Source organism: Sebastes umbrosus, chromosome 23, assembly GCF_015220745.1.
Source record: "Sebastes umbrosus isolate fSebUmb1 chromosome 23, fSebUmb1.pri, whole genome shotgun sequence".
Classification (NCBI taxonomy): Eukaryota; Metazoa; Chordata; class Actinopteri; order Perciformes; family Sebastidae; genus Sebastes; species Sebastes umbrosus.
This window is the reverse complement of record NC_051291.1, coordinates 5,087,346-5,110,514: the sequence shown is the minus strand read 5'-3', so window position 1 is coordinate 5,110,514 and position 23,169 is coordinate 5,087,346. Positions and strand designations below refer to the sequence as shown.

The 23,169-nt window shown below is 40.1% G+C and overlaps 1 protein-coding gene across 1 annotated transcript; it reads left to right on the top strand.

Annotated features, from left to right (window-relative positions):
- Nucleotides 1-8,046: 8,046 nt before the first annotated feature.
- Nucleotides 8,047-20,372, top strand: slc38a2 (solute carrier family 38 member 2). The gene is made up of 15 exons (XM_037760622.1): nucleotides 8,047-8,387; nucleotides 9,713-9,835; nucleotides 10,644-10,725; nucleotides 10,823-10,938; nucleotides 13,333-13,499; nucleotides 13,840-13,915; nucleotides 15,651-15,733; nucleotides 15,918-15,976; nucleotides 16,370-16,537; nucleotides 16,656-16,735; nucleotides 16,855-16,955; nucleotides 17,612-17,736; nucleotides 17,827-17,971; nucleotides 18,072-18,169; nucleotides 18,406-20,372. Exons 2-15 carry the CDS (start codon nucleotides 9,714-9,716, stop codon nucleotides 18,520-18,522), a joined length of 1,539 nt encoding a protein of 512 aa, XP_037616550.1. The 5' UTR covers nucleotides 8,047-8,387; nucleotide 9,713; the 3' UTR covers nucleotides 18,523-20,372.
- The last annotated feature ends 2,797 nt before the right edge of the window (nucleotides 20,373-23,169 follow it).

The following is a 23,169-nucleotide window of genomic DNA, read 5'->3' as shown; positions in this document are numbered from 1 at the left end:
AAAGTTGCTGTTCTAGGAGGCCTGAACTTTCACTTTTGCCTTCGGGATGTAAACGTTAGAACCACATCCCTGCAAATAATGAGAAAACATGAGAGAGAAAAGTTTACTTTGACAGGTTTTAATATTGTTTGTTTGTTTTTCTACTTTAAGTGAACACTCTCACGTCTGTACAGCCCAGTCATCACAGCAGTTCGTGAAACTCACAAAATGTTATGTACCGATTCGTGTGCATAAACACGAATTTCAAAACAATTTTCGTGATGGTCAGCACGAAATTAATTTGTTTGTAATACACGTAATTGATTTATTTGTCGTATAACTTCAGTACTTAAGTTACACCACTAAACCAAAACTGCGATCTTTTCCTAAACCTAATTAAGTAGTTTGTTGCCTAAGCCTAATCAAGTCGATCTATCTATGTAAAGCTCACTGAGGAGAACATATCTCATTAGTTTACTCCGTACACGCAGACACAAAAAAAAGTTGTGGTTTTAAATAAGCTAGCTGCTTCCTGGTATCGGTCTTTATGCGAGGGTGAGCTAATCGTCTCCCTCTCGCTCCAGATTCATCATACGGTCATGAGAGTGGTATCGATCTTTTCATCTTCTCGCCGAGGAAGCGAATACCTTTATTCCCGAATATGTCGAACTCTTCCTTTAAAAACTAAAGCCTTAAGCACTCATTGTGTGAGTTGAGTTAGGAAACCTGTTATCTTTCCAAGATTAATAAATCTTGACCCACTTCCGTCAGTTCTTAAGTAAGAGTATCATTCCCTTTTGCGCTCAGCTCTCAAAGTATGAGGAACTACTATATCTATTACATATCATGTGTCTGTTCACAGAGCCCATAGCACTGTATAAACAGACACATGATATGTAATAGATATGAGTCCTATGAGTTTGCATTTTAGCACTTCCGGTTCCCTCCTCTGGACGTCAGTGTTTTTTTTTAATAGGTTTTTAGTTACATGTTGAAATAAGGTCTGTGGTTAACACAAACTGAAGAGATTGTTTGTTCTACGAAAAAAAAAAAAAACATCAGTAAATATCCCACGTGTGAATTTTGAAGCCTCTACACGTCTTAAAAAAGGCAGATCGCTAGAAAGTGGCTAAATGAGACGACTAAATGTCATCTCGCTGGCTCGTCTGCCTCGTTGTGTGTACTTGCGCTCATGGTCAGGCCTCCGTGTTTACAGATTTACAGAGATTATCTCGCTGAACAAAACGTGTAATTACCATAAACGTTTTGTTTGCCACAGAGCTTGTTTCTCTGCAATGATCCAAAACCAAACAGAAGAATCCCATTGGGCTTTTTGTGGCGGGAACCCAGGGCGACGTTAACCTCCTGGTTGACATGCAAAAAGTAGTGGGTGACTTTTTCACTTCTTCTGAAAGGACCAGCAGACTTGTGTTTTCTAGGCAGGATATTTGGGTGCACTACAAAGTCCAGAGTTTGAACAAACCGCTCCAAACTTACTAACAAGTGTGATAAGGATATTTATAAAAGCAAAAGCCTTCTTCTCTTTTAATATCCGTGTTTCTGCTCGTCTCTGTGGTTTCTCTCTACGATGAAACAGGATGTGTCTGATGTGCCATAAACGATCTACATCTACATTTACCACCATTTTCTGCAAAGGTGTGTGCAGACAAATTCCACTTGCAATTGTTTTCAAGCCAAGCCTCAACACACAAACACACACACACACACACACACACACACACACCCATACGAGTTTAGTGAGCAGCATTGTTGTGGGCTCTCAGACAGAGGCAGCTCATTTAAATGCTACAGTACAGAGCCTTGGTGTCGACGGTGTTACAGTGAGAGCCTTGTTTCTTAAACTTCTCAGAATCGGCTCTCAATGTACTTGTGAGGCACCACATGACGAAGTCAGCACTGCGTGTAGATGCAGCAAGTTGAAGTAGTAAGTTATAGTAGCAGCAGGGCCTGAACCAGTAGAAACAGCAGAGTTGTAGTAATGGAAGTGCTGAAAGGACACTAGCGGGGGGGAGTAGTTTTGGTGTTAAGCATTGGGTTGCACACTAAGGCCGTATTTTTCGTCTGAAATTGTTGCACGTTTAAAAATAAATACAACCTCTCGTTGTGTCACATTTACACGATTCCGAAACTTTTGTCCCTCATTAAAGTTTTTGGAACAGGTTTGATTTTCTGCATTTTTTCGCATCCGTCAAAAGAGGGTTGTTTGACCACTCAGAGCCACCATCCGTGCCAACGTCGTCATACAAATGGTTCGTCTCCTAACTCAAAGCGATACGATAAAGAAATAAACGAGTACAGAGATGCGGAATTTAAAGATAGATCGTGGCAGGCGATTGCAGAACAGATTGGAATCGGGGATGGTTAATGATGTATGAAAGATAAAACAGTACTGATTGTGTTCTAGTTCTTGCTAATGTCATTCATTCATTAGCCCCGTTTGGGACTTGCGCTATCCATTGCACCCACGTAATTAATTCAGTATTGTCGAACGAATAGAATAATAAAACACATTGGACTCAGTGTGCAATTTTTATCGGATGACGGACTAAAAAAAAGCGTATACGAAAAAATACGGACCTTGTGTGCAAAGACCGTTAGCCATCTTGTTTCACCTTTCATTCACCTTTTTCTACTCTGCTCCGTCCAAATGTTAAAACAATCTGCCTTCCAGCACTGATTCATATATCTCATTAGTTTAATCCATAGCCTACACAAAAAACAAAAACAAAAACATAAAAAGTTTTAATTTTACGGGAATTGGCAAGCTGTTTCTCCGTGGTTCCAGTCTTTATGCGATGCTAAACTAATCGTCTGCCATCTCTTGTATTGTGAATTTTCATAACGAATAGAATAATAAAACGCATCGCACTCAGTGTGCAAGGTTTCTGTGCATAACGTTTTTTATCAGACGATGGATAAAAAAACGGACTTGGTGTGCAAAGACCTTTAGCCATCTTGTTTCACCTTCCATTCACCTGTATTTGTGTATTTCGTCTGCCTGTGTGTAGTGTATAGGGTATAACAGGGCACCGGTGTTTCGGACCGCGTCCCCTCCTCGCGCCCCCTTGCCCCCTCGCTCCAGTTTCCTGATCCGTCTTAGATCTGCCGGGGTCGAGCTAAAGCCTCAAACAAAGGCCCGTTACACAGAGAGAGCCCCACGCCAACGTACTCATGTGTGGCTGAGGGCAGAGGAATGCACAATGCGTGTTTGTGTGTGTGCGCGACAGAGAGATTATGAGGAGTAGTGAGTGAGAGAATCAACACAAGTGTCCTTTCACTCGCGAATGTGTCGCCATTTGAATTATTCATTTCCTTACGCCAAGTGAGCAGATGTTTAACTGTGTGTGTGTGAGCTGCACACTGTGTGGAGAGTTTGTGAATGCAATGAGGTGATTTTAAATATAAGAATTTTTATTTGATATGACAAATATGACTTAACAGCTTGCCTAATTAGAACAAACATGTACACTTTTAAAGAACAAACAGATCTGTGCACCACACCGGAATGATTAGGAGCTTTGTTTACTCTCCGCCAACAACATGAAACCAGCTTTTCCAGTTTGATTTGCATCTTTTGCATCAAAACTGTTCCCCTCGGTGACAAAAGCCAAAATTAGCGCGAACATTATGTGAAGCAGTTCAGGGTGTGAAGACTTAATGATGTTGCGTAATGTGTCAGAGAGGAGAAACATCGTCTTTACTGTCAGCTGCTGACATGCAACCTCCAGCTGAGACAAACATTCATAACAACACTGAACTCTGCATCTGACCTCTGACCCCTGACCCCTGACCTCTCTCTGTAGCAGCACGGGCACTAATCAGAGTAAAGATCGGACTAGTGCAAGTACTAGCAGTATTATGAGTAAAGGTAGTACTAGCAGCAGTATGAGTAAAGGTAGTAGTAGTACAAGTACTAGCAGCAGTATTAGTAAAGGTAGTAGTAGTACAAGTACTAGCAGCAGTATGAGTAAAAGTAGTAGTAGTACTACAAGTACTAGCAGCAGCATGAGTAAAGGTAGTAGTAGTATAAGTACTAGCAGCAGTGTTAGTAAAGGTAGTAGTAGTACAAGTACTAGCAGTAGTAAGAGTAAAGGTAGTAGTAGTATAAGTACTAGCAGCAGTATGAGTAAAGGTAGTAGAAGTACAAGTACTAGCAGCAGTGTTAGTAAAGGTAGTAGTAGTACAAGTACTAGCAGTAGTAAGAGTAAAGGTAGTAATAGTACAAGTACTAGCAGTAATATGTGTAAAGGTAGTAGTAGTACTAGTACTAGCAGCAGTATGAGTGAAGGTAGTAGTAGTAGTAGTAGTAGTACAAGTACTAGCAGTAGTAAGAGTAAAGGTAGTAGTAGTATAAGTACTAGCAGCAGTATGAGTAAAGGTAGTAGAAGTACAAGTACTAGCAGCAGTGTTAGTAAAGGTAGTAGTAGTACAAGTACTAGCAGTAGTAAGAGTAAAGGTAGTAGTAGTATAAGTACTAGCAGCAGTATGAGTAAAGGTAGTAGAAGTACAAGTACTAGCAGCAGTGTTAGTAAAGGTAGTAGTAGTACAAGTACTAGCAGTAGTAAGAGTAAAGGTAGTAATAGTACAAGTACTAGCAGTAATATGTGTAAAGGTAGTAGTAGTACTAGTACTAGCAGCAGTATGAGTGAAGGTAGTAGTAGTAGTAGTAGTACAAGTACTGAAAATAGTATGAGTAAAGGCAGTAGTAGTAGTACTAGTAGTAGTAGTAGTACAAGTACTGAAAGTAGTATGAGTAAAGGAAGTAGTAGTAGTACAAGTACTAGAAGTAATAGTAGTAGTAGTAGTAGAATAGTACTAGTAATAATAGTAGTAGCTTGTATAAGTACAAGTAGTAGTAATTCTGTTCTTCTAATACAGTAATTCAGTAATATCTAGCAGTCTAGCAGCAACAACAGTAGTATAGTAGTAGTAGTACTAAAAGTAAAGTAGTATTACAAGTACTAGAAGTAGTAGTAGTAGAATAGTAGTCGTTATGGTAATAGTAGTAGTGGCTTGTATAAGTACAAGTAGTAGTATTTGTGTTTTAGCAGTAATATGTAGCAGTCTAGCAGTAGTATAGTAGTAGTAGTGGTGATAAGAAGATAGAGAGAAGTAGCAGTAACAATGGTTGTAGTATTAACAGCAGTAGGCGTGTTGATGACCCTTTAACAGTAAACGTAAACATTGCCGTGTACTTCCTGTTGTACTTCCTGTTGCAGTAGAGGTGACACCATTCTATATTTATGAGTTCAAAGGTCACACTGATGATCAACACACTGTACGGCTCTCAGTCATCACAGCATTAATAATACACTGGAAACCAGAGCTGTGGAACATTTCCCTCCCACACACCTGACCGGCGGTGTGAATGAGGATCAGGATGACCGCCGTCACATGACAGCGTTTGTGTGTAATCTCCTTCAGACAGGGAGGTCTGCTTTGAAGCTCCGCTGACACCCTCTGATCTGGAGCGACAGATCCAGGACCCTTCACCTCCTGCACTACTTCACCTTCACAAAGTCTACAGCGAGGGAATGCTGATCTTATTCTGCTTCAGAGCATTGTCCTATAATAATAAATATGAAAACAGAGACACATCACAATGTAGAAGTGATTGCCAGTCATAAAAATGACTTTTAAATAATGAATAGTGTTAAAAAACATCCAGTTTAATATGTAGTGAAATGAACAAAGGAACATGACAGGTGGTGTCGATGAAGGGCTACTTGAGTTCATCTGACAGGACTCTGGTCTATTTAGACCGCTTCAACAGAATCGCATTGCTAGGCAACGGCTTGGATCCATGTTTACTTCCTGTCATCAAAGACTGTAGAAGCAAAGAGACGATTTAAATTATAATACGCCAATTTGGACTGAAAATGCGTATTATATTTTTAATATTTTATTGTTCAACACAGGCCATTTCGAGTACAAGTACTAGAGGTAGTAGTAGTAGTAGTACAAGTTTTAGCAGTAGTAAGAGTATAGGCAGTAGTAGTACAAGTACTAGCTGTAGTATGAGTAAAGGTAGTAATAGTACAAGTTCTAGCAGTAGTATGAGTAGAGGTAGTAGTAGTACAAGTACTAGACGTAGTAGTAGTACAAGTACTAGCAGTAGTAAGAGTAGAGGTAGTAGTACACTGATGATTAACACACTGTACGTCTCTCAGTCATCACAGCATTAATAATACACTGGAAACCAGAGCTGTGGAACATTTCCCTCCCACACAGTAAAGGTAGTAGTAGTACAAGTTCTAGCAGTAGTATGAGTAGAGGTAGTAATAGTACAAGTACTAGACGTAGTAGTAGTACAAGTACTAGCAGTAGTAAGAGTAGAGGTAGTAGTAGCACAAGTACTAGACGTAGTAGTAGTACAAGTTCTAGCAGTAGTATGAGTAGAGGTAGTAATAGTACAAGTACTAGACGTAGTAGTAGTACAAGTACTAGCAGTAGTAAGAGTAGAGGTAGTAATAGTACAAGTACTAGACGTAGTAGTAGTACAAGTACTAGCAGTAGTAAGAGTAAAGGTAGTAGTAGCACAAGTACTAGACGTAGTAGTAGTACAAGTACTAGCAGTAGTAAGAGTAGAGGTAGTAGTAGTACAAGTTCTATCTGTAGTATGAGTAAAGGTAATAGTAGTACAAGTACTTGAGGTAGTAGTATTAGTAGTACAAGTTCTAGCAGTAGTAAGAGTAAAGGTAGTAGTAGTACAAGTACTAGACGTAGTAGTAGTACAAGTTCTAACAGTAGTAAGAGTAAAGGTAATAGTAGTACAAGTACTTGAGGTAGTAGTAGTAGTAGTACAAGTTGTAGCAGTAGTAAGAGTATAGGCAGTAGTAGTACAAGTACTAGACGTAGTATGAGTGAAGGTAGTAGTAGTAGTAATAGTACTACAAGTACTAAAAGTAGCATGAGTAATGGTAGTAGTACAAGTACTAGAAGTAGTAGTAGTACAAGTACTAGCAGTAGTATGAGTAAAGGTAGTAGTAGTACAAGTTCTAGCTGTAGTATGAGTAAAGGTAGTAGTAGTACAAGTACTAGCAGTAGTATGAGTAAAAGGTAGTAATAGTACAAGTACTAGCAGTAGTATGAGTGAAGGTAGTAGTAGTAATAGTACTACAAGTACTAAAAGTGGCATGAGTAATGGTAGTAGTACAAGTACTAGAAGTAGTAGTAGTTGAATAGTAGTACTACTACTAGATAGTATAAGTATAGTAATTCTGTTTTAGCAGTAACGTCTATCCATGTTCACTTCCTGTCAGCAAAGAGTTTAGAAGCAAAGAGACGAAAGTCCCGTGTTTTTTTTACAACAGCCGCTGACGCAATTTTGGACTGAAAACCGTTGTTATATTTATAATATTTTATCTTTTATTAATTTATTTTATTTATTTATTTTTATCTTTTTATTGTTCAACACAGGCCAATCATTTTATTTTACTTTTGTACGGCACTTTGTAGGCAGACGTTTAACTGGCGTCTGTTAGTCGTCGCTTTCAGTCCAAAAAAGGCGGAAGCGTAGCTTTACTTGCTGGGCGCTGACGTCGCAATGGAACGAACAATAGACTTTCCCTTCTTATCAATATACATTCTTTGCTTGTCAGCTTACGTCATTCATATTCGTACACTGCAACAGGAAATAAACTGGGACACGTAGAGTATTAAACTCAATGATTAATCCTTTAATTGTCATAATGTGACCTTAGATGTTCCCGTAATGATTAAAGAATGACTGGAACATTCTTATACTTCAGAACACTTAATGGTACTATTGTAGTATATTTATGGCTTTCTTTGCTAAAACCTATTATGACAATGTAGCAGAGGGTTCCTGTGGTTTTCCAGGAGGGAGAGTCTCTAGGTCATTGCTCTGTTTGTACACAAAGGCACGTCACTGAGCGTAAAAAGTCTCCACCTCCATTTAAACCACTCTGGCTACTCCTCCTCCTCTTCCTCTCTCTCTCACTCCTCCTCCTCCTCCACCCTCCTTCCCTGTAGGTCTGGGCTGATGCAATGCTCATCTTTATAAAAGGGTGAGTCCCCACCCCTCCTCCAGCAGAACACTCTTTTCTCTCCGAGCGCACACCGCATCTCTGGGAATTTGGCTTCTAAACAGATTTAAATCTTAAAATTTCTTGTGATTTTTACGCGTCTGTCGGTTTATTCTACCCAGAGTGTTTTTTATTTAGTATTACTTGACTTGAAAGGGTTCAGCCACAGTGTTTTGAGTCTATCGGCCTTTATTCATTCATCTGACAATTTAGTCAATAAACCTAATTCAATTTAATAAACCTAAATACACTCAAGGATCAGTCGGCTTTTTGTGAAGAAATCGTCCGGACATTTGGTGTTTTTTACTGAAAGGATTTTACAGGCACATCTTCAACAAGGTAAGAATGGCATCTCATCATTTACTGTCAGAAAATTACCGGATGTAGGCGGCTCAGTATTGGAAAGATAATTCAAAAGCTTGATACACTTTTTGGTTTGCTTCTTTTTTTTTAAAAACAAAAAGTCTTTTGTTTGTGTTTTGATAATGAAAAGTGGATGTTGCCACTAGCTCCTTTAAGTCAGTATTAAATCTGCCTATTAGGGTGTGTGTGGATCTATTTCTAAAGCAGAGCAAGACATTTTTTTATTTTTTTCTGAGAGGCCTGATGCATTATGTCTTACCATAAATAAATAAATAATGTGACAGTGATGCTGCAGTGCTTGACGGACTCCTGTCTGGAGGGTTGTCATTGCCACACAGGTGATTATTATTGAAACACAATGGAGAAAGTGGAGTGAGGAAATAATGTAAACCCAGCTCTGTGTGTCATCAGACAAAAAAAAAAAAAAAAAAAGAGGAAATAATCACAAAGCGCGAGACTCTGCGCAAAATGGAAAGCCATGCCCATAAAGAGACAACACGTGCCATTGTTTCCATTTGGAGCCGGCCATGGAAATAATGTCATTAAATGGACTTTGCACTCCACATGTGCCATTCAGCCAAGAGAGAGAAATATATTACATCACAGATTTAATATCCACATGTTTTTGATTTATTGTCACCTCATTGTGGTTTATACAATGTCTGTTCTGTGTGTGCGTTAATACGCTGATGACACACCCTTATACACTTCTAAAATGATTTTTGGAGGTAAATGTGCGCACAGTCAGCCGTGCGTACTGCGGCTTTTTTTTTGTCATTCAATGTCTCCATCTGAGGCTGAGGTGAAGTTGGGTGGACTCGGATGCCGGTCTGGTATTTTTCCACTGCCGGTGCGTCACCCCTCCCTTCTTTCTTCTCTCCCCCCATCCTCCATCCCTCCTCCTCTCTCTAAAGAAAAGTCACATGACCAGAGATTCATGAGGCGCGCTCCCACCCTGCTCACTGTAATATTGATTATTCTAAGGGGGAGCGTGAACGCGCACTGCTAGAAATAAAAGACGCAGGACGCAGATAATAATATAAATTAAATTTGTTTTGTTTTTCTTGTTGTTCTTCTTCTTTGAGGTATTTATTTATTTTGTCTTATCTTTTATTTTCTTTGTTTTCTTTGTTAGATATGTGAAACACATGAAATGTCATGACTAAACATCTCATTGTATAATTTAATTATTAATATTGTTAGTCTTTCTGTATATGTATATATGTCTATATGTAAAATTCAATAAAAATATTGTTTAAAAAAAATATATAAATTAAATTTGCTTTTTTTTCTCTCCTCAGCATGAAGCAGCCTGCCAGAACTGAGATGAGCCGTTTCAACATCTCTCCGGAGGATGACAGCAGCAGCACCAACAGCAACGACTACACCTACCAGGACTGTCCCAAGAAGGTCCCACTGGGCGGGTAAGACCGGCTTTAAAATAAATATCTCATCAATATATAAAGGTTTTTTATTCTTTCCCACTCACAATGTTGTTTGGTTACGATTGTCCAGAAGTCTTAAATCATTATCACTATTATGTGGTCATATTATTTCTTTACATTAATCTTGTCTCTGGGTGGAGGCTTCAGATAAGCTTAGTGGGTTTTTTGCCTCTTCCTGCACTGTATATCATTCATTTAGTTTTATTTTGTTATGTTTCCTTTGTTATGTCCTTTTCCAGTGGACCCTTATTTTGGTAAAAAATATGACTGGAAGTCAACAGCGAGGGACAAATATTTGTTTTAATCCGGTCGAATTGCGCCATGAAATACACATAATAATGTTTGTCGATTTAAAAGATAAAAAGATTTGATAAAATAAAAACATTGTTGTAACGTTGTAACGTTGGCTTACCAAACACACAATAACGATAGCTTCAGCGAGAGTGACGTCACTTACGCAACTTTTAGGGTGTGTAGTCTTTCTTATTACGTCATCATCAATAACTCGTACCTCTGTAGATGAACATCGAGTTCAATAAAGAAAGCATAAAAAAAAAAAAGAAAATGTAATTACGGATTTTCTTGACTTGCAAAATCATCAATGGCACAATTCAAACAGGATAAAAAAAATATTTGTCTCTCTACATTGACTACCATTCCTATTGTTTCCAAAATAAGGTCCCATGGGGTGGGACTTTGCATCTCTATTACAAAAAAAAGAGCCCTTATTTTGAACTATACGTCCTGTACACACATTAATTCTCCTCTCTTTTCTTCCCTTTTAAAGCCAATACTCTGACATAGAAGCAGAGAGTCAGAACTTCCTCCCTGAACACAACCTGGGCAAGAAGAAGTATGAGACCGAATACGTAAGAGCCTCTCTCTCTTCCTCCGACACATTTATCTTCTTTGCATGTCATTTTGAGTTTCCTAATCTAACTGTGACCTTCTTTTATTTTCCCACAGCACCAAGGCAATGCCTCCTTTGGCATGTCCGTCTTCAACCTGGGCAACGCCATCATGGGCAGCGGCATCCTGGGTCTGTCCTACGCTATGGCCAACACTGGCATCGCCCTGTTTGTGTAAGTTATGAGGTCCTTTATTCACTTTGAAATGGAGATTAACAAATGGTGGTGACGCCAAGGCAATAACAAGTGCAAAACACCGTCAGATCTTGAGGTAACAACACTGTACAACACAATAAGAGGAAGAGGTTAAAAGTAAAGGAAAACCGCCACTTGAAAACGAGGGCATGGTTTTGTTTGCGTAATCTGTATCTGACGGAGGCGAACAGCAGCAGGTGTCGTTTTGTCTGTTGCGTCAAGGTTGCGGGTTGATCATGATGTGCCGAGCCTCTGCAGGGCCTTTTTTTTTCCCGCCAGGAGTGTGTCCTGACCCTGAGCAGCAGCAGCAGATTACAACGGGGGTCGAGAGTTTACAAATGGTCATCGCTTGCAGTTTAAGCACTCGCTGTCATTGTTTGCTGTAGATAAAACTGTGGAGAGAGAGAGTCGTTTTTAGTGGGAAAGTTCTCTTTGTTTTCTTTATGATGAGAGCTCCCTCTATTGGTTATCCAGAGCAATTTGAGATCACAATGTCCGTTTATTTTAAGCCGTTTCTTGTCAGCTTCCTTCATTTTTTATTAGTGTCAGTTCAGCCCAGTTTCCTGAGGAAAAAACACCGCTTATAACAGCACCTTTCCTCCAATCGAATGTAAGAAAAGCTGTTTAAAAAAGCCACAACACAACATCCTCAATCATCTTACTGTCTCTGAGACACAAGCTGAAGCACCCAGGATGCAGAAACCAGCTAAAGAAAGACCAGTAAACTGAGAATATGAATATATGTTCTCATAGTAGGTTGCTAGATTATTCTGGGTGCCACTAAATGGCAGTTGCATGTCAGTCTACAAACACAGGGAGTGACGGGAGAAGCGGCTTAGCCGAGCTAATCCGGCCGCCTTTGGGTTATGTAAACTGAGAACTAAACGTACGCTCGCGGGAGAGATCACGGCGTGGCTCTCTCTCTGTCAGCCCAGCAGCCGGCCAATCGGAGCCCTGCCCATCCGCAGGAAGACAGCTTGTCTGTTTGCATTTCGCAACGCCGTCTGGTTGCTCCTCTCATCAGCAATTACAGTTACAAAACGTTAAGTAACCTCTCGTAGAACAAACTTAACTCCCCATGAGAGGTTATCCAAAGCATATATTTGTTGTAACGTGCAAAGCGATAAGGTTTTAATCATTATTATGTCAGAGAGGAGAGGCAGGCGAGCGGCCAGAAAGAGGCTCAAAGCAGCTGGACTGTCACATACAGGGAGGAAACGGTCCCCAAATGGCATGGAGATACATTTCCATCTGGACTATTAATACCCGGCACATATTGCTGGCTCCGCAGCGGTCCAAGGGTGCTAACAGGATCCCGTACAGGGAAACCTTTCGTCCTTTGTAACCCTGCTGATGCTGCTCGTGACTCAAAAAGAACCTGCAGGCGTTCAAGGTCTTTGCTGATCAGGCCGACAAAACGTGGGAGAATGCAGGTTTTTCGTCACATCGGATGATTTTCCATCTGGTGAAAATCCTCTGATTGCTGACACTGAAGATAGTTTGAGATAATTATTCATTGGCCACTACTTGAGGAAGTTTCTTGGCACATTGAGGTCTTGAAGCAAGCAGAAAATATATGAAATCGTCTCGTCCTGCTGGCAGATTCTTCTTCATTAGATTTCATTTTACTATGGAGGACAAAACCTGCCAAAATAATAAATAATAAATAAGCAGGGAGGAGCAGCAGCAGGCCGATGACCCACTGTACGGAGCTGGAAATACAGAAATAAATACGTTTGGGGAAATAAATAAGGGGTGAAATGCAAAGGGAAAATCTTGTAGAAATAAATAAAAAATAAATGCAAAAATACATAAATAAATAGATGCATTTAAAAAGGAATAATAAAAAAAATGCAAAAATAAATAAATTAATACATAAAAAATAAATGCAAAAATAAATAAATGTAAAAAATAATAAAAATAAATAAATAAAAGTGAAAATCAAACAGAAAAATAAATAAATAAAGAAGCAATCATTAATTAATTAATGGCTACATTTATTTTTAATATTATTTTCGCTACATTTAATGACATTTATTTATCGAGTCATTTATGTATTTATTCATTTAATTTTTATTTTGTCAGGCTTCATCCTCCATACATTACAAGGGTACACTGGTGTAAGACGTCTTCTGTGACTTTCACGTTAGCTAAATGTCAATGTGTTTGTTTGCCGCAGCCACGAAAATACATTTGTCATTGAATTGGCCTTTAAGGCCCCGTGTTCAATACACGTGTTCAGTCTAGAGATTAGTAACAGCGAAGCACCTCAGCATCGATCAGGACCAGTTTGTCATTGACTTTTTTGCATGTAATTTCCTTCTTGGTCACGATTCGACATTCAGCTAAAGATCCCTCTCGTCTTGTTTACAGGATTCTCCTCGTGGCCGTCGCCATCTTCTCCTTGTATTCTGTCCACTTGCTGCTGAAGACGGCCAACGAAGGAGGTGCACTGGTGTACGAGCAGCTGGGTTACAAAGCCTTCGGGATGCCGGGGAAACTCGCCGCCTCCATATCCATCACCATGCAGAACATCGGAGGTGAGAGAGACTGAACCACTTTGCTTTATTTATCCACCATGTGTATATTCCACTACCAACACTGTCCCTCTGTGTCGAAACCGACTGCACGGGTGGAACAAAATTAAGGATGGAAAACAGAAATCTTGGCCCCGAATGGAAACCAGTGTGTGGTTTCTGGAACGTAGCGCAGCTTCCAGTAAAAACTTGAGTCATTCAACAAGAATGTCTTTTTTTTTTATCCACACAGCCCCTCGCCAAATATTAGACATCACTATTTTGGCAGTGGAGTCTCCCTCATGGGCATGACTTGGCTTCCTTTACAGGGAAATATACTAACCTTCAGTGTTTGTCCTTACAGCCATGTCAAGCTACCTCTACATCGTCAAATACGAGCTGCCCATCGTCATTGAATCCTTTATGGGAAAAAGCAATGGGTGAGTGAACGAACATTTTGTTTCCAATCTCTGAAAATACATTTCATCACCTGCAGGTCTTGAAAAGTTGAAAACAAAGGTGTCTTTAAGTTAAAGGTGCCCGGACCCACTCATAAAACATTGCTCCATAGCGCTAGTAGTGGTGAAAAAGTCCACAGGGTAGCTTTAAGTTTCAGTTTTTAAACATTTAAGGCTTTACTTTAATCACTTCTTTGGTTTTCATATGTCATATTGATTAATTTTAGTTGGCAGAAACAGGAAACAAGCATAGAAATATGAAAATCTAGTGCAGAAAATACTAAAGAATGTAGTAATAATGAGGTTTGATGATCAGATTTCCAAGAAATCGGTGATTAGATCATCCTGATCGGCCTCTGGCAAAGGAAGGGATTATGGTGGTGATTCAGATCGGACCATCGGACCATTATTTGCTGCCATAACTATTAACCAAATGTCAATATAGACTTCCTAAAAGGGCGTGTTTGCAGGGTCAGGATTCCAAGTAATTGGTGAAAGAACTGACGTGTTTTTGGAAAGCTGTGTGTTCTAGCACAAAAAAAACCCCAACAGAAAAAGTAAGCAGGAGTGCCACACTAAGCAAAATGGCTTCCATGCTGTTGTTTTTGAAGTGCTGAGTGTCGGAGAAAGGGAAGAAGCGTCTTTGTCCTTCTGTTGGAGGAGGGGAGTGCGGAGGGCGGGGGGAGTCTGTACGTTTTAAAGCGGCGGACAGAGCTCACTCAGTCTATCCAAGCGGGCCCTTCAAAGAGCCCTTTTAGAAGACGCAGCAGCCCGGTGCCGCATCGAGACGGAACGCGGCGTGAGCTCACCGCGACCTCGCTTCAAGTCTAAAAAATTGATGTGGTCGGGGCTCTCCTCAGTGCTGCTTTGTTGAAATCTATTTCTGTGAGCGATGCAGTCATCCTGCGCGAGCCCGGGTTGTGTCAGATGCTGGAGAGGAGTTTGATCAGGCCTTGAAGATGTAAAAAGAGGATTGGATTGTGACAGAAAAGTGGATTTAATGTGATGTTTTCTGCACAGTGGAGCCAATTTTAGTTCTTTATTAGTGGTTAGCTGGTTAGTCGGTGTGACTTCAGCTTGGAAAGGGACGTAGGGCGTTGTTTAAACGTTAATATTAGATGAGGATGCATAGGGAAATAAGTGTTTTTTATCATTTATATGACACAGTAGTGCTAGCGAACATTGCAAAATAGCCTACTAAAGAAAATGGTGGAATGCCCCTTTAATATGACAGTCATGTAATGAGAAGTTAAAGGATATTGTATAATAAAGCAGGTTTAAGTGCTATATGAATACTGTGAAAGTATCGAACTCCACGGTGAAATACACACAGCCCGTATTCAGAAACTGTGCATTTAAACGAGCTGTTAGGATTTCTGTAACTTTGTGATGTCACAAATATACAATATTTAGATCATTACACAGTTTGTGGCCCAGTTTTATTTATATTTATTGTGTCCCAGTTTATTTATTTATTTTAATTCCATTGAAATGCACTTAAACGGAGCGTTTCAGACAGAGGGTGTATACGGGTATATTCAGGCAGACAGTGTGACGAAAATAAAGTTTTTTTTGGAACATTAAAGCATGTAAACATGTTCTAGTAGAAACCCAAAATACAAATATGAACCTGAAAATTAGCATGATATGGGACCTTTAATTCATGAAGGTCTTGAAAACAGTATCACTAACTTGTTCCCTTCCTATTGCGTTACAGAGAATGGTACACCAACGGGGACTACCTGGTACTGCTGGTGACGGTCGTAATTATCCTGCCCCTGTCGCTGCTCAGGAACTTGGGTAAGCAGTGTGTGTCTGTTGTAAAACTGGAGGGTTGGTTAGAGGTCGTGACGCACTTTCTCCGAAAAATTGCACAACTCGGAGTGAGATCATAAACGGGAAACAAAGGAGCATTCTGCAGCTTTAAAATCTCGTAAAAAAAAAACAGTAGCTCATGTTTCTGTTTTTGCTCGCCCCCCCTCAGGTTACCTTGGTTACACCAGTGGTCTGTCCCTGCTCTGCATGGTGTTCTTTCTGATTGTGGTGAGTAAAAACCCACCTGTTTCCTCATTCCTCACATGCACACCCCCTTTTTGGCACATGAGCCAGCCTGTTGTGCCAGATGAGTCTTAGGCAGAGAACAGTTTTTCCGTGGCTCCCCTCACAGGAGAAGAGGTGGATTTACTTACTGGGAAAAACAATAATAGCTGCAGTCATAAAACACTTGAACGTAACAGTGAAACCTGGCTGCGACATTGTTATCTTTTACGATCTGGTTTGAGATCTTGAAACAGATTTCTCACAGTGACGCTCAAGTGTGGGTTTTGTTTCCCGTAATGCTGTTTCAAAAAGACGAAAAACAACATCCGTTTAAAGATCTACTGCACGTCAGCTCAAAACATTAACCCTAAAATCTGTTGCCTTGTTGTCCTCCAGGTGATCATCAAGAAGTTCCAGATCCCGTGCCCGCTCCCCAAGGACATCAACGCTCTGAACGAAACGATAAGCAAAGTGCTAAACACCACCCTGGCCCACCTGAACAGCACCGCCGTGGACTACAGCGAGGACGCTTGCACGCCGAAATACTTTGTCTTCAACTCGCAGGTAATGAAACGCCGAACATCTTTCTAGAGGATTGAAATTTGTACTTAAAAAACTAAAAAATTGTGTAGAATATTTGGGAATCAATGTTAAATTTGTTTTTGTTTTTCGTTTTTTCCAGACCGTCTACGCCGTTCCCATCCTGACCTTCGCCTTCGTGTGCCACCCCGCCATCCTGCCCATGTACGAGGAGCTTAAAGAGTGAGTACGCACCGCTTTCACGTCATCACCCAAACAAACACGGCTGTTTTCTTTCTTTTTTTATCTCACATTTTACATAAAAACTAAATTAAACATCCCCTCTTCTCCCGCCTAAACAGCCGATCCCGCCAAAAGATGCAGGGTGTTGCCAACGTGTCCTTCCTATCCATGTTCATCATGTACCTGCTGGCTGCCCTCTTCGGATATCTGACCTTCAACAGTGAGTCTCTTTGACAGATAAAAAAAAAATGAATGTGCATGTATAAATATACGTACGGTGGAACAGTTTTGGCATATTGCTGATTCCGTAATCTTCTTGGTTCATTGTACCAGCGTGGGTTTACGAGCAGTCATTGCCCCCGTCCAAAGTTACGACACGAAGCATCCGCATCCAAATTAAATAAAGAGTATCGCTCCACCTGACGCAGCTATCCAGTGTTTGCATTACTGTTTGTCATGTCAGGAACATCTGGTTGTACAAGACCTTGATAGCGAGAAAAGACTTCCTCCACCGTCACGGCGGGAGAATCCCTGACGTGGGGGTTGGTGCACAGTTTAAGTCAGGGCACAAAGAGAGAGATTGAGAAATCACTGTGACATCTGTTCTAACCTGTTTAGGACGACTGCAACAAAAGACGGTTTAAATGGAGGCAACAAATGTAGTCACAAAAGAAAGAGGGGTGCGGCACTTGTAGAAGTCGAAAAATGTTTCACATACATCTGAACACGTTTGTAGCCAGAGGAGGTTTCACATATTTACTGGGGCAAACACCAAATAATATAAACTGTTATGCTCTAATGTCTTTATGAATGCGTGATATGTCGCGTTTGTGAATTGAGCTCTAAAGGGTCTCTGCTGTCTTTCTTTCTCCACAGTTGGCGTTGAGCCTGAGCTGCTGCACACCTACTCCAAGGTCTACAAATCTGATGTGCTCCTGCTGATCGTCCGCCTTGCCGTGCTGACCGCCGTCACCCTCACCGTCCCCGTGGTGCTTTTCCCCGTAAGTGTCAAAGAGGTCGAGCTGATGTTATTATTATTACTGCTGCGGTGAATTCAGTGGCTCATGTATTCAACCTCTCTGTCCGCGTAGATTCGCACCTCCGTCAACCAGCTCCTGTGCGCCTCCAAGGAATTCAGCTGGATCCGCCACACCATCATCACCATGGTCCTGCTGGCCGGCACCAACACCCTGGTCATCTTCGTCCCAACCATCAGGGACATTTTTGGCTTCATCGGTGGGTTGTGTTAATGTGTTAATGATAATGCCATAAAAAAACAAACATCTTTGAATACAAAAACGAGACTAAAATTGCTAAATTTCTTCCCCTCAAACAGGCGCCTCTGCTGCTGCCATGCTCATCTTCATCCTGCCCTCGGCTTTCTACTTAAAACTGGTGAAGAAGGAGTCCATGAAGTCCGTGCAAAAGATTGGGGTAAGGAGTTAGTTCTTACGTCTACATATGTTGGAGAATTATCACCAAAATACACCGTCTATAGAAGCTTTTTAAGACTGTTCAGGCCAATTTTATGCAAATTTAACCATCTTATATTGAACATAAACACAGAGAATGACATCATCTAACTCTTGGCAAGAACGCGAATAAGCAAATTGTCGCGCTCTTCCTTAAATTTGCACGTTAGCTAAATGTGAACTCGTTCTCCTCTCCAGGCCACCGCCTTCCTGATATTGGGCTTCTTGGTCATGACCGGCAGTATGACCCTCATCATCATGGACTGGATCCACAACGCTACAGCCAGCCCGGACGAACACCCCGACGGACACTAAAGCTCCGCCTCTACTGCTTGAGCCGAGGAGCGAGCGAGGAAGCTCTCGGCTCTCGGACCTCGCTACGACCGCGCAACCCGACAAAAGATCTAAAACCCCCTAATGTAAAAGAAGAAAAAACAAACACAAGAACTCACTTGATGCTCGGCTTTGACTTTCCGAGCGACAAACCATGCCATTCCAAGAGAATGTATCGAACTTTGTACAGTATGCTGTTATAGGCCACAAAGATGGTGTTTTACTTGTTTCTTCTCTTTTTATTGTAACTTTTTTTCACTGTCGTTTTTGCTCGTTATTTTTTTTTTTTTTATGTTCTTTTTTTGTAGTTATGGTACAGCTGAAAACAAATATTTGAAAGGTGCCTCATAGCAGAGATGACATAGTCGTAGAGTTCAAAAATGCAGTTTACACTCAGGTACGGTGTTACGTGTGTGGCTGTGACCTCAGAGCTCGGCAACAACAAAAAATCCTGCTGAGAAACATGCGCGAAAATCTCCCCGAAGATTAAACGAAGAGGCAACAGACTTGAAAGTTCATCCTCAAGGACGCATTAAAGTTCCTTCCAACATTTTTTTTTTTTTTTACTTTGCCAAAAATGTATTCGTTACGCATTTTTGTATATTGAAAAAGCACTTACTGTTCAGCACACTTGTGGAGATAAAAAAAAAAATTCACAGGCGAGGCCTACTACACCGCCTTTTCAGTATTCGTACCAAGGCTTTGTTACCTTGCTTATAGTGTCAGCTTTTCCTTGTAAAACCCCCCAATATAAAATCAACAGAACCTGCCTTTTCCAACCCGACACTGGGAGCTGCAGAGTCTCTCACAAAGAGGACTCTCTTGAAACTGTATTTACTCTTTATAACCTGCTGAAGATCTTGTTGGAATAGCGCGTTCAGCGACGACACTACTGCTTTGAGTCCTGGAGGCCGATCAGCCTCCAGAGAAACTTAATTTTTTTTTCTTTTCTGGGAGAATACTTTGAATTTGACCACACGCAGTGGTTGTAATATACCTGTTAAACTTGCAAAAAACAAAACTCGAAGATAGGCGTGCTCTTAAAAAACACCAACAACCAAACGACAAACAGAGAAAGCTAAGGAGAGCATCTGTCACAATATTTTTGAGTGTTTTTTTTGCGTGCAGTTGCGCAGTTTTTTCTGCTTTCGAAAAATGTTTCACAACGAAGAACTTGATAGCTCGACGCGGTTTTTCCCCGTCGAGTCGTGAACCGCTCATCTGACGGTTGCACTGTGCTTCCAACACTAACTTAACACATCACCAAACTGTTATTGTCCAACATCTATTTATGGAAGACCGTGAAATCAATGTAATTTAATCTATTTTACTATATTTATATAATATTGTATGTATATATATATGTATATATATCTATTGAGTTCAACTGTATATACGCTTTGTTTTGTTTGAACTTTTTTTTTTTTTACAATAATGCATTGGAGCTGTAAAACAAAAGCGAAAAAACCCCAAAGCTGGTGAATTTGTGATATTGAATTGGCTCCAATACACTGGAGCTGCAACTGTTCATCTCTGTTCAGACTGACTGAATTATCCTGCTGTGTTGATTCTGTGAAAACTGTGTTACATGTGGAAGCCACTAAAATACAGCGGCTGCAGTCTTGTTTCCGTTTTTTGGCCCCCCCCTGAACACGAACCCCCCGGATCAGCAAAATGTTCGTTACGCACATGTTGGTTGGAGAGTACGTCAGCCATCTCTTGACTTCAGGAGCAAAGAGGGCTTTGCCCACCAGTGTTACACTCTTGTTTCAGTGAAACATTATGTATATCCTGTAAATAATGTCCAATTAAAAATAGATAACAAAAAATGATCTGATAATATGTTGGTGTTTCTTTGTGTCCAGCTTCTTCTTTTTGTTTGAGAAGAGTTTGTGAATGTGGTTTTTGAGGATTTACATCTTGACTTGACTTGACCAGACCGGTCGCAAAGCAGTTTGTGAAACAGTCATGAACCTCCACACAGGTGTTTTCAGTTAACCTGGCTGATTAGACCTGTTCTCAGGACTGTGTGGGCGTGTACAGACTGATTGATTGCCATCTTCCAGGTAGCTTTGTTGCACCTGTTAGGGCGGTAAACGTTGATTGATCCCGAGGGAAATTCAAGTTTCCAGCATCACAGTTCCATAGTGCAAACATATTAGTAAAAACACACAAGTAAGTATAAAAAAAATAACAGCAGATGAATAAAATGTTAAAAATGAATATAGTGCAGGGTAACAACTGAGATACGGGATTATTAAAAATGTGAATATAGTTCAGAAAGTGATATACTGCTGGATAATGAAATATATTTTTGTTTGTTTATTTGTTTATTTATTTTGCACAATTTAAGACAAACAACATAACAAAAAAATAAATGAATAATATACATAGTGCAGGAAGAGGCAAGAACACTAAAGGGCGTTATAAAAACTCTTTTTAGGCGAAAATGCTTTTCAATTTCTTCTTAGAATAAAAGAAATATGTCCTTTTTCTTCATATACTTCTTTGATTTGATGTAGTTTACAATTTCCGCATGAAGACATACACTAACAATTTTACACCTTTAATACGGCTTTAGGCACCCTGTATTAAACGTAATACACTAAATACAAACTCTGAATATATGGATGAGGAAGAGTTGTGATAAGGGTTGGTTTATATTTATTCTTGAACTCCGGATGGATATTGTGGGTTGTAAATAAACTTGGGATGCTGTTCATATATTTAATTTGGGATGTAAATAAATCTGGGATAGTTTATATATATTATATTATATATCATTCTATGATATATGAGTTAATAGAGGACGAGTGAGAAAGGGGTATAGGGAAATATATGTTTTACTTCTACCTACTCCTTTTCGGACACTAATACTCTTGTTTTGTTTTTTATTAATTTGTATCTGTTTTTATTTATTTTTATGTTTGAAATAAAATGTCATTCATTCATTCATGCTTAAGAAATCCTCGCTAATTTTTCTTCCTCTTTACTTTTACTTTTCAGAGAGTAATAACTCATAAATCCTAAAGATTTCCGAGTGTATAAAACAAATATTTGCTCTGTGCCTTCCACAAATAAAGTGACATAAACTGTCATGAATGTGAGGTTGTAATTATTCTCCAAGGGACTCTCATCAGTGTTAAAGCCACACAGGTGTTTTCAGTTAACCTGGCTGATTAGACCTCTGCTCAGGACTGTGTGGGCAGTAAACACTAGGGGGGCGGGACAAATTACGCCTTTATCATTGTTATTGGTAGATGAATATATGTGAACTAATCAAAGCTCCACCTACCTTCAACCTGAGCAGCTGACCACCTGTGTAGGTGTTCAGAGGATTGAAGCATTTTCTCCTGCGATGAACATCACTTCTCTCTTGACAACGCTGCTCCCTAGTGGTCATTTTAACCTTTTTTTAACCCATACACATTAAATCTTATATATATTTATAGAACTCTGATAAAAGATGGACTAAACCTTTTTAATTTGGCTCCATCTTTTATATATTTTTCTCTCTGCTACCTCCTTAACCAGTCAACCACATTTATTTCTCTAGCGCTCTAAAAGGCCGTGCACAACCAGGTAAACCAGCACAGGTGATTTCACTTGACTGGCTGATTAGACCAAACACGGATAATGGTTGATTGACATCTCCTCAACTATCATGTTAGCTTTGTTGGGCAGGACAAATTACAACTTTATTGTAGGCAGGGACAGGGGGGGGCACATATATTAAGCGGGAGGTCTTGGGGTCGTCACCCAGGAAATTTTGAGCATCAAACACTTAATTTCCTTCATTCTGGTGAATTTTTAAATACCAATTTCTACCTTTTCTGCATCAAGTTATGGAGGAAATGTCTTTATTTAAGTAAAGGAAGACACAAAATTCAAAATATTATGGAATATAATGCAGTAGCCTAATGCTCTCAGTCATCCTGTATTACTTTCAAATATTTATTCTCCTGTAGATCTCATTTAATGTCATAACTTTATAACTTATATTTATGGTATAACAACCAATATGACCCAACGTTCTCTGTCAGGACATTCAGCAATTTTATTTTCTAACTTATTTGTTTTTAATCTGCACCGCCATAAAATTCACTACCTACTTCTTCTTCTCCTTCTTTGGTTTTACAACATTAAAGGTGCATGCCGCCACCTAATGTTACCGGAGTGTGTAACATCATGACTTTATAAAGAATACTATATATTAAACCTGTTTAAATAAAGCCCGTTTCAACCTGTAATTGTTTGTTCCCTGTTTCTGACAGACAAGTTCACAAAATCTAAAAATAATATTAATAGATCCAATAATTAACCCTAAGAGACCCACTTTTGTGAGCGACTTTGACAAGGACCGGGTCAGAGCATCTCCAGAACTGCATCTCTTGTGGGATGTTCCCGGTCTGCAGTGGTCAGGACCTACCAAAAGTGGTCCAAGGAAGGAAAACCGGTGAACCGGCGACAGGGTCAGACCCGAGGCTCATTGATGCACATGGGGAGCGAAGGCTGGCCCGTGTTGTCCGATCCAATAGAAGAGCTGCTGGAGCTCAAACTGCTGAAAAAGTTAATGCTGGTTCTGATAAAGGTGTCAGAACACACAGTGAGGAGCAGTTTGTTGCGTAT